General features: G+C 40.7%; 1 protein-coding gene across 1 annotated transcript; it reads left to right on the top strand.

Annotated features, from left to right (window-relative positions):
• Positions 1–358: 358 nt before the first annotated feature.
• Positions 359–5,164, top strand: nme4 (NME/NM23 nucleoside diphosphate kinase 4). Its single transcript, XM_048245453.1, has 5 exons — positions 359–764; positions 1,495–1,616; positions 1,698–1,799; positions 3,819–3,931; positions 4,042–5,164. The coding sequence occupies exons 1-5, from the start codon at positions 638–640 to the stop codon at positions 4,160–4,162; spliced, it is 585 nt and encodes a 194-aa protein (XP_048101410.1). The 5' UTR covers positions 359–637; the 3' UTR covers positions 4,163–5,164.
• Positions 5,165–10,802: the final 5,638 nt, after the last annotated feature.

Raw genomic sequence — 10,802 nt, 5'->3', positions numbered from 1 at the left:
GAAACATTCCCATCAGCGTTTTATTGGCAAAACCATGAATTTACTGATTTTAAATGTAGCCTATGACAAACCAAAAACCTGTACTGTGTGTGTGTGTGTGTGTGTGTGTGTGTGAGTGAGAGAGAGAGTGGTTTGTAGTATGGGACAATCCTGGGTTATTTCCCCATGGTTACCCACTGACCCTATCTAATACTAACACACATGCACGCTGAACTGTCATCCCACTGGTAGTGACATACTGATTGGCTGATTAGCCTGACCCTTGGGGTAAATGACCTGTTGTTTGCACATGTACTATTTGAGATAAATACATGTGGTGACTGCTGATGATTCTGAAGAAATTGACTGATGAACAGGGAGTTCTGTTATTTTCAATAATTTGTTTCAGCTTGTTTTCTGTCTCGTGCCCTTGTCAGTCTGAGTTGGTCAGTCTTTTAGTCACATATACACGGCACAGATTTATTGTATCTGTGGGGTTAAATACCACGAGCTTGTTACGCCCCTATATAATTTGTGCACGCGACTAAAGTTTGTCAAACTAAAGGGAAACTGCGTGCTGTAGTGAAGGCGAAATTCACTTCTAGCAAAAACGTTTAGCTGCTTATAGAGCAACACTTTTATTAAACTATTTTTCTAAATGGCACTATTTCCCAGATGTCTGCTTCACGGTGTCATTTTTCCGGTCAAAAAGATGAATGGACTGCGAGTGATCCCCAAATCCACAACTATACATGAGTACGCTCGCTACAACAGTAATTCTGCAGGTAATTGAGTGCTCTTGTTCTTTTTTCTAATGTATCGACTCCTAAAATTATTGATGTTAAGTTGTCATGTCCACATTGTACCTTGCAGCATTAACATTTTACTGAGTTTGTGTCGTGGGAACTAGGGCCACGCACTGCTTGAGAACACTTTCCATTTAGGAACTCCGATGCCAATGAGCAAAATATTTGAGCCGTCACAAGCGCTTATCATTCGGCGTCCACTCATTAAACAGGCCACAATCTGGCTACACTTCGCCTCTGTAGTTAGGTCGGTTGTCCCCAGGTGCTCTCAGTGGGTTGTCTTAAGTTTTTTTTAAGGATTTGTTAAGTCCCCTATTATTGTGTCTGCCTGCGCGTGCATGCGTCTGTGATTGCTTGTTGCCTTGAAATATTGTGAAAATATTCTGTTTACATTTGTTGACCCCGCCCCCCAAGCTGTACAATACAGTTTCTACTACATTCCTGGGATTAATGCTGTGGATAGTTGTAGTGGTACCTTTTTAGTGTGTGGGAATGCCTTAGTTTAATTGTGTTACAGAAAGTGTGGGGAGCACATGCATGTCAGGCCCTTTGGAATTACATCAGTAGATTAGTTTTACTCCAGAGAACATCCAAGTGATGTGTGTGTGTGTGTGTGTGTGTGTGTGTGTATGTAAGAGTGAAATAGAAACATGCTTAGCAGTATCTATGATTGCTTTGTCTGTGTAATGATTTTTCGTGTTTATTGTAGGTATAAGAGAACGCACCCTTATAGCAGTCAAACCTGATGGAGTCCAGAGGCGTCTCATCGGTCAGATCATCCAGCGCTTTGAGATCCGAGGGTTCCAACTTGTTGGTCTGAAAATGCTGCAGGTAAAAAAAAAAACGTGCACACCTGAGTGTGGAAAACATGTCCTGCCACATTCTCTCCAACCTGTTTTGTGTCTCTCTCAGGTGTCCGATGAGCTGCTGTCACAGCATTACATGTCCCTGTGCAAGAAATCCTTCTATCCCAGTCTGCTACACTACATGACCTCCGGCCCTGTGGTTGCCATGGTGAGCGATCCTTCACTTGTCTTTCAGCCAATACTGTGTACTCTAGGCTAAAAAAGGTACATTTAATGTTGAGCTTAGGTGGCATGCATTGATATGTCAGTGGAATACAGTGGCATGTTTTGAATGTTATGAAGAGATATTGGTTATCAGCAAACTGCTCACTCCTCACACTTGGGTGCTTGTATAATATGGTACTCTTACTTCTATTACTACTACTAATAATTACATTTATAGTTACATTTATATAGCACCATACATTCACATACCCAAGGTCACTTTACATTCCACCCAAAAATACATTTGCAATCTCATCTTGTTGAAGACAGTTCAGTACAACAATCTGTGGCAGGTAAAAATGTACTCAAATTTAAACAAAGGCATACTTGTCTGTCTTTGCTTTGTCATATGCTGCAGCTATGAGCTGTCCCATAATCAAACAATAAATAATTTTACTAATTGGACCTACCTGAGGAGCAATTGTAGTGCTTGGTACATTCTAATGGTTTAAGAAAGTCCTCTCTAAGTCACCTCTAATAAATCATGGGTCCCTTTCAGACATCACTGGGAAAGGTGAGAACTGATTTATCTTACCACGCTTCAGTTGGCAGTCAGGAGGGGCAGTCAATCAGAGCTGCACAGCAGAAACTATGTGGCAAGAATCAAGAATCTAGATAATTGTCAGAATATTTCCTATTCCTACAAACATTATGTGAATGTTACTTCCTATCATGGAATTAGGGAATAACCTTACATTTCACAGTATCTGTTCATCTATTGATTTGATGAATTCAGTCTCTCAGACCGTGTAGCTAAAAGATACAGAATTCAAAACAGACAGTAGGTATAGGCAATACATCTGGGGTGGCTAGACTGTTTTAGCTCACAATAGTTTGTAAACCCTCGATCAAGAATAATTTGGCCTAGTAAATTTTAAACCAGGCCACTTCAATCAGTGACCTATAATGCAGGTGAAAGTTGAAAAGCACTTTCAGTTGACATAATGACATGTGTGAATCACATCAACAACAGACCCGTTTTGTCAGATGATGTGTGGAGACAGAGCAGCTGAGCTAAAAGTGGCATAGGTCTGCCTTGAGGGATGCTTTAACGTGACTCATCTCCTATGTTTGGAGATCCCGTCTTTATTGTCTTCTCGGTCATAAAGAGACAGTTAAAATCTATCAATTTCAACATTCAAGAATTACACCAGCTACAAACTGGTTAAATCACTTTCAATATAAGTTTTGCAAGACATATTAATGACCATACCCCTTTCTTAATCCAATCCAATACGACTAAGCAAAATGTGTACAATGGCAGAGTCGGCAATTTTATAAATGAGTTAAATTGGTTACTGTGTCATGTCCTTTCATTTATACCAAAGTCTTCAAATCAGACTCAGTTTTTGAAAAACCTGATTTTCTGTGGAGCATGTTGTATAAATAAACTATTTTCTGCCTGAGCTTAACGATGGCAACTACAACCTAATTAGTCTGATGCCACCAAAACAATAACACTGTCATCAGTCTATGTCAACAATACAATCACACTCTAATTAGTATGCTTGATCAAAAAGCGGAGTGAAGAGCTGGTGGGGAAAGAGCAAACTTACTCTCCAGTTTTCTCTCAAGCAGTGTCAGGAAGCATGAAACATCCAACAAATATTGTAATCTGAGTATAATTGCAAAATAATAGAATGGTGTAAAATTGTCTGGAATGTTCTTTTATTAAAGGAAAACAGTACACTACATAAGTAATGAATTATACAGTTCAGCAATTTCTTTTTTTAAAGGGATTAATGATTTGCAATGGTGCTCTCTCAAAAGCTTAACAAATGGTCACCTCGGACATTTTGGCCTTCCTCGGAACATAACTGAACCTGTCACTACTTCCAGTAGTTGCCACTGCACTACACATGTATTTATTGGAGTTTTGTTACATTACTGAGTGCTTGAATTCACTGCTTGAATCTGTTCATGCATTTGGATGTTTGAGCGTGTCATTTGTGTGTGTGTGTAGGTTTGGGAGGGGAATAATGTGGTGAGGTCATCCCGAATGCTGGTTGGAAATACAAACCCAGCTGAGGCTCCTCCCGGAACAATTCGAGGAGACTTCTGTATTCACATCAGCAGGTATGTAAACACACACACAACTTGCCTGTGTGCAACCAACTTGCCTGTGGCTGTCACATTGTGTCTGCCCCATGAGACTGTTAACAGTGGTTTGCATGTGTTTGTTCTAGGAATGTGATCCACGCATCTGACTCAATTGAGATGGCTCAGAAGGAAATCGCTCTCTGGTTCCAAAGCTCAGAGCTGATTGAATGGGAGTGCTGTGACCATGGCAACTTCTATCAGTTGTGAATGGAAAGGTGATAGACCAAAGCAGAGAGAGAATTCACCTTATTCATGCAGTGGCCATTGTAAACCAAAACGAGGCTATGGGGCACACAAACCATAGGATTGTTGTGTTCTATGCATTCACCAGTAGGTGGCAAGAACGCATTAATGATAGTGTTGGGGAAGTAGTATTTGCTCGTTACTTCTTTACTTTTTAAGTAAGTAAGTAACTTTTTACGTTACTTTTATGTTGCTCGACTTTGGGCAGAACCCAATATCTGTTCCTAAATATGTAGGCCTATATAAAGTTCTGCTATGGAGGACATAACAAGTATTTATTTTGTGCTCTTTATTATAAAAAATGCCACAAACAGAGCACGAAAACATTGGGCTATTATAGGCTTCAACACCACCACTAAACCCATATGAAACAATATCAAATAGCATAGCCTCGATACATCTTATGGGCATATACAGCAGTACAGTAGTACACAAAATACATAAGGGCTTATTTTACAGACTTATATTCTTTCATTAAACTGGCTCCTCTGAAATTGGTGCAAAGCTAGTGCAAATCGTATCAATAGGTTGGCAGTTGTGTTAACGGCAGTGGGCAAAAGTTTCTCACCAGGGCACAGTGTACACCTTACACTCACATTCCTCCACCTAATGGGAATACCGGTACCTCCATCCCTCAAAAGTTAGCGTTGGCTGCTTCTCGCATGATTGCTCTTCATGCTTACAGCCTCTGTCACATACAGTCCATGGGGAGCTTGTGACTATTGTGCAAGCGCGTAGCTGAGAAAGCAACGTTCAGTAGTAGCGTGTTACACTATTTTTTACCCAAAAAGTAGTTATGTTCAATACTTTAACGTGTTACTTTGTAACGTGTTACACACAACACTGATGATGCAGTGTTCAAACATGCTATTCCTGTAGACAACCTTTAGCCCAATTACATGGAAATATAAATCAGGTTTATAGGCCAAGTATACTTGCATATACGAGGAATTTGTGTTCTGCATTTTACCCATCAGGGGGTAGTGTACAACACACCCACATACAGTGTACACCCATTCAAACACACACACCCTCAGAGCAGTGAGCACACTAGGAGCACACATACACACCCGGAGCAGTGGGCAGCCTTAATCTTGGCGCCCAGGGAGCAGTTGGGGGTTAGGTGCCTTGCTCAAGGGCACCTCATCCGTGGATGTGGGAGAGTGCTGTTCAATCACTCCCCCCACCCACATTTTTCCTATCATCCTTTGGTCACAAGTCCGATTCACTAACCAGTAGGCCACAGACGCCCCTACATGCCTGCAGGTTTAAAATGCCTGGTTACATGCCTGGTTTAAAACAGGCGTTTTGAGTTAAGTCTATATTTAGCTTATTGAATAACTTGATGTTAGAGAAGACAAACCATTTTGTGGAATGATCCATCATCGTATGAAATTTGCAATGATGTGACTCAAAAACAGTTTCAGGTAGCCTATAAGTGACCTCACGCTCTGTCTGCCACTTGATGTCCGTAGCTGCTCATGCTTTGCATGTGTGACATTCTGAAACGTCCTTAAATTCAGGACCATTATTGCTCGTTTTAATTTGGGACCTTGCAGTCGGAATTGTCATTTATTTATTCTAAGTCTAAAGACAGTCCAAAGTAGCCTGGAGTATTTGAGGTGTCAGCCAACTTCTTGCATCTTGACTTTCTACCCAGATTCAGTGTTGCCAAAGCTCTGCTCACCCTCTGTGGTCCTGCGCTGTGTTGTGTGAGAGGGGGAATGGCCAGCAGCTAGAGTGGCAAAGCCAATGTGTGCTTCTTTTACCAATATATTTAATGATATACTTAGCATTTCTTATCCAAAAAACATCACACTTGGCACTGCACTTAGCAAGACACCTGCCAAGTTTGAAATCAATCGGATGAACGGTTCGACAGATATGCGAATAACACACGAACACAGACAGACAGACGTTCTTGTAATTTATAGATAGATAGTCAGTGTACCCCATCACCTCCTTTTGGTTTACACAATGGCCACCACATGAAAAAGGCGAATAGGTGTACCGGAATGTCAGCACAGTGACACGACTTCTACCTCAAGCATAATCAGCATCCCACTGATGACTGCACATATAATCTTAGCAAACCAGAGTTTTTCAGTGAGAGAATGTTGAAATGAAAGAAAATCCACAATGAGATTGTTTATGGATGATCATACGAAGCCCAAGATTACCATTAAACACCTAATACTGTATTGAAACTGTACATAAAACATACCGCCCTTATAACCTCATAATTATATAATCAATAATGCAGCAAAATGGATAACAGCATCTAATGCAAAGCATGCCATTGGCAATGTAATTGGAACAGTGCAACTGGATTTCTTTTTCATATGAGCTTATCTTAATTACAGTGGAATACCAATACCAAGTATAGTGGGTGTTATTGTATTGTTACCAAATGTATCAGTGTTACAAGAGAATAGATGAATAAACGAATGAATCCAATGCTGGTGAAACCACACTTTAAACTATCATCTATGCAAAATATATGTGGAAGACTACTTAGTTGTTTAAAAGGAAATTATTTGCTATTTATAACCAATTTAGGAAAAACAAAACTTTCAAGTTGCACTTTTTGAAATTGTGTTTTGAAGGTAAGATTATTATAACTGCCGCGCAGCGAAGCGGCGGTCATATAGGTTTAGTCAGAGTTTTTTCTTCCATCCCCCCACACACATGTGCCATTTTCCGTCAAGGATTCCGGGAAGACCGGGGTGCACGAAACTTGGTGGGCATGTAACCCTACAAGGATAGCATGGAACCATTGTTTTTCGCTTTGATCCGTCGCCCCCCCGCCGGACAGTTTTTTGTGAATATCTCGACAACTGTAGGGCCTAGGAGGACCATCTTTTTTTTTTTTGCATGTCAACCCATCCCATAACCACTCATTTCATGTATAGCGCCACCTAGTTAAAAATAAAAAAGCAAAAATGAGATGTTGTAATCGCAGGTATCTCTGACCTGACATGGTCAAAACTGCACGAAATTGAAAGTGTAGGATCATTATGATACCCTCTGAATGCATGCCAAGTTTCATGGACTTTCGTTCATGGGGGGCCATACAATAAATACATTTATGTGTACATTTAGTGACTGTACACCAACAGTTTCTGTGAATATCTTGAGAACTGTAGGGCCTAGGATGAGCAATTTGTTGCGTAGGTTTGCCACCAGGGGCCATGTTAACCAATTCCATATGCACACATGTGCATAAACAGATACACACATGCACACATACATTCACAGTAATCATACGTATGACAAATACACACACAGTAGACATATGTACGCATGCATGCATGCACACACACACATAAACATCAACACGTACACATGCACACAATTCAAGAATTTCTCAGAATTGTAAACAGGCAAGATGGGGGTGGGGTTGTATAAAATGTATTTTACATGTGAAATCTATCAACTAATCATGTTTTGGTACTTGTTGTCTAGCAGATACCAGTGAGAATTGAATGTGCATAATGATAGATAGATAGAATCATATAGGCCTTTCACCTTTTTGTTTTTAGCCAGCAGCCAGACCAGCAGATACCCTGACATTGCTGAATTACTGAAGCTAAGCAGGCTTAGTTAGTACCTGGATAAGAGACCTCCTTGGAAGAGTAGGTACCTTCTGGAAGTGGTGACACTGTACTGCAGGAGATGTTTTCCTGGGCATGAATGTTAAATTGAGGTCCTGACTCACCATGGTTGTTAAAGATCCCATGGCACTTATTGCAAAGAGTAGGTAGGTGCCTGATTTGCTGGCTAAATTCCCAACCTGATTCATTCAATTTGGCTTTGTAATCATCCTCCCAGTGTGTAATTGGTTAATTCACTCCTTCACTCTCCACCTGAAACTAGTGTGGTGAACATTCTGGCACATAATGGCTGTTGTGCATCACTCAGATGGGTGCTACACATTGGTGGTGCTTAGTAAGATTCCGCCTTTCCTGTGAAGCACTTTGAGTGTCAAGAAAAACATGCACACACACAACACGCACACGCACATCCTCACACACATGCACCCACACCTACATACACAAACACACACAACTAACTAACTTACATGCAGGCACACACACTCAATAAAGACACACAAAAGTAGTGTCAGTACACATATATCACAAAAACAACCACACACTCAATTACAAACACAAAAAAGGAACAAAGTTAATTTCCTAATGAACACAATTTGACAAACGTGACTTATTTTTGTGGAAAAAATGTGCTGGACTGGGCGGCGGTCATATTTTGTACCGCTCTGCGGTATATCTACAGTAGTTATTGAAGACTTAATGAGTAAACAACATTTCCTCTTTCCACACTGGTTCTCAAAATGACAAAAAAATTTTTTTGTGGTGTACTGTGATTAGATGAACACACACTGACCCACAAAGCCTTCGTAAGAAGAGGCCATGAAAAGAATGATTGTGCTACCATCTAGTGTCCAAGAGAAACACTTGTCAACAGCACTAACAAACCATATTTGAAAAATGGTAGTCATGCTATGTCATAGAGTATTACATGACAAGTAAAAAGTATGACAGAAGCTCCACACTCATTGTTCTTGTTAAGTGGATCAGGAGTCAAGTTTAAAATGGACATTCTCCTAGGGAAGAGTTCTGATCAGCAGTGGGATCAAACATAAGGTCATCAGGGTCACCGTAACAGAAACAAGCAGATAAATACTCAACAAATGCAAATGATGAGTAAAACGATATATAAAAAAACAATCAAATCCAACAAATGATTCCAGGCAAAGTGATGGTAGCATTTAGCAACTCCAGCCATTTATACTTGTTTTAGATAACAAGAAAGGCTTTCCCATCTGGCATGCCTTTTTCATAATCTGTCATCATGGAGGTCAAGTCTTTAGACTTGGTGACCGCAAGATGCTTTATCTGTATCTCCATCTGTAATTGTTTGCCTCTATAGAGGCAAGATAGCCATGGGTCCTTTTCCAGGCAAGCTAGTTACAGTTCTTACTCCTAGTTCAGTCCATATCTCCTCCCCAGAACTGTTGACTAAGATTGCTTAAAACTTGACTGGCACCTGTGTGCCAGACAGGCGTACTCCAGCGGAAAGGCAAAGTTTGTGACTCACTGTTTTTTTGCACCAGAAAAACTGGTTATACTTATCTTGTATATCTTGTCCAGGACATGGAGATAATCAGCCAGCTCTTTCGGACTGCTGAAGTCACCCACATGAATGAAGGTACCTCTGGAGATTAAGCCTTCAAATATTTTCCAAGACAGCCCCGAAACCACTGGCACTGCCCCGGTTTAGAGAATTGTAGAGTTTTTCAGGCAAATATTGTACTGTTTTCTCATCAGAATGTTCTGTGCTCTCCAGTGCAAGGTAGAACTTGCAACTTTTAATTGTTGATGTATGCCTCCACACCCAGCCTATTTTGGGTATGTTGTCCAAATACTAATGTGTGCTGTAAGGTTGTTATAGTACTTCAGTTTTTCAGGACTTTCATCCTGATGGCCGTAATCCAGTCTGCAAACAGATTTGGTCTTTGTTGGTAAAAGGATGCTTTCATCAGTATCTTCAGATTTCAATGCCAACTTTCAATGAAAAACTGTCTGCATATTCTTGGTAGCTAATGGTGTGTAAAATTACCCTGGAAATCCAGAGTTCTCGCGAGAGCTAAATTTGAATTTGCTCAGTGAGTGACTCTGGCGACGAGTATGATGCTCATTACCTATGCCCATGAAACCGAGCTGCACCAATCACATTGGTGTATCTGATAGGTGGGCCAGAGGCGAGCTAAACGGATGACGACAGCGCTGCAACGTTGATGTCCGGAAACATTGGTCGTAGTGTTATCCAATTGCAAGGAGTGTTATTTTCAAATGCATGCTTGATGCCGCCCCTCAAGTTGGGCCATTTTCATTACTCGTAGCCAGACCCTTAATATTTGGGATTGGGTCTGGTCCTCCAGGCTAGTGTAAAATGCAAAGAGAATGTGATTATGTTCATGTCTCGTAAACCCATATAGCAGCAAAAATGACATAGTTTAGAGATTTCACTAGCATTTCTGAATTCAGTATCAAACTGTGCTCATAGACAATGGTTATCAGAGGTTTTCCTGGGCCCATACAATGATTTTCTTTGCAGGTTGCTGGTTTTAATGCAGTGCCAATATTGTTTTTCAGCACTATCCCTTGTTTGCAAAGATTTTAAAAAATAATATCTACAGATGATGCCCCTTTTCACCCATAAAACAAGCAAATTGTGTCTTTGATCCTACCCACATTTAACTTCACTTAGGTCATGAAGAACCTGGCCACAACTTCAGAGAATGGCATGCTTAATTGTTACGGACGGTTATGAGGGGGTCCTTGGAAAATGTTCTCCCCCAAAAGGGGTCCTTGGAACCAAAAACATTGAGAACCCCTTCTGTCTAGTACACTCTCTTCACAATTACATGTTAAAAAGCATTATGCGGATCAAACCGAAAATCACTGGTTCCGTGTCATCCTTGTGGGGATACATGCCCACCAAGTTTCGTCCAGCCCGGTCTTTTAGTGTCCAGGAAATCTTTGACAAACAATTTACTGAGGGAAAAAAAATCCGGAAGAAA

This window comes from Alosa alosa, chromosome 6, assembly GCF_017589495.1.
Source record: "Alosa alosa isolate M-15738 ecotype Scorff River chromosome 6, AALO_Geno_1.1, whole genome shotgun sequence".
Classification (NCBI taxonomy): Eukaryota; Metazoa; Chordata; class Actinopteri; order Clupeiformes; family Clupeidae; genus Alosa; species Alosa alosa.
The sequence above is the reverse complement of the archived record's forward strand: the minus strand, read 5'-3'. Positions and strand labels throughout refer to the sequence as shown.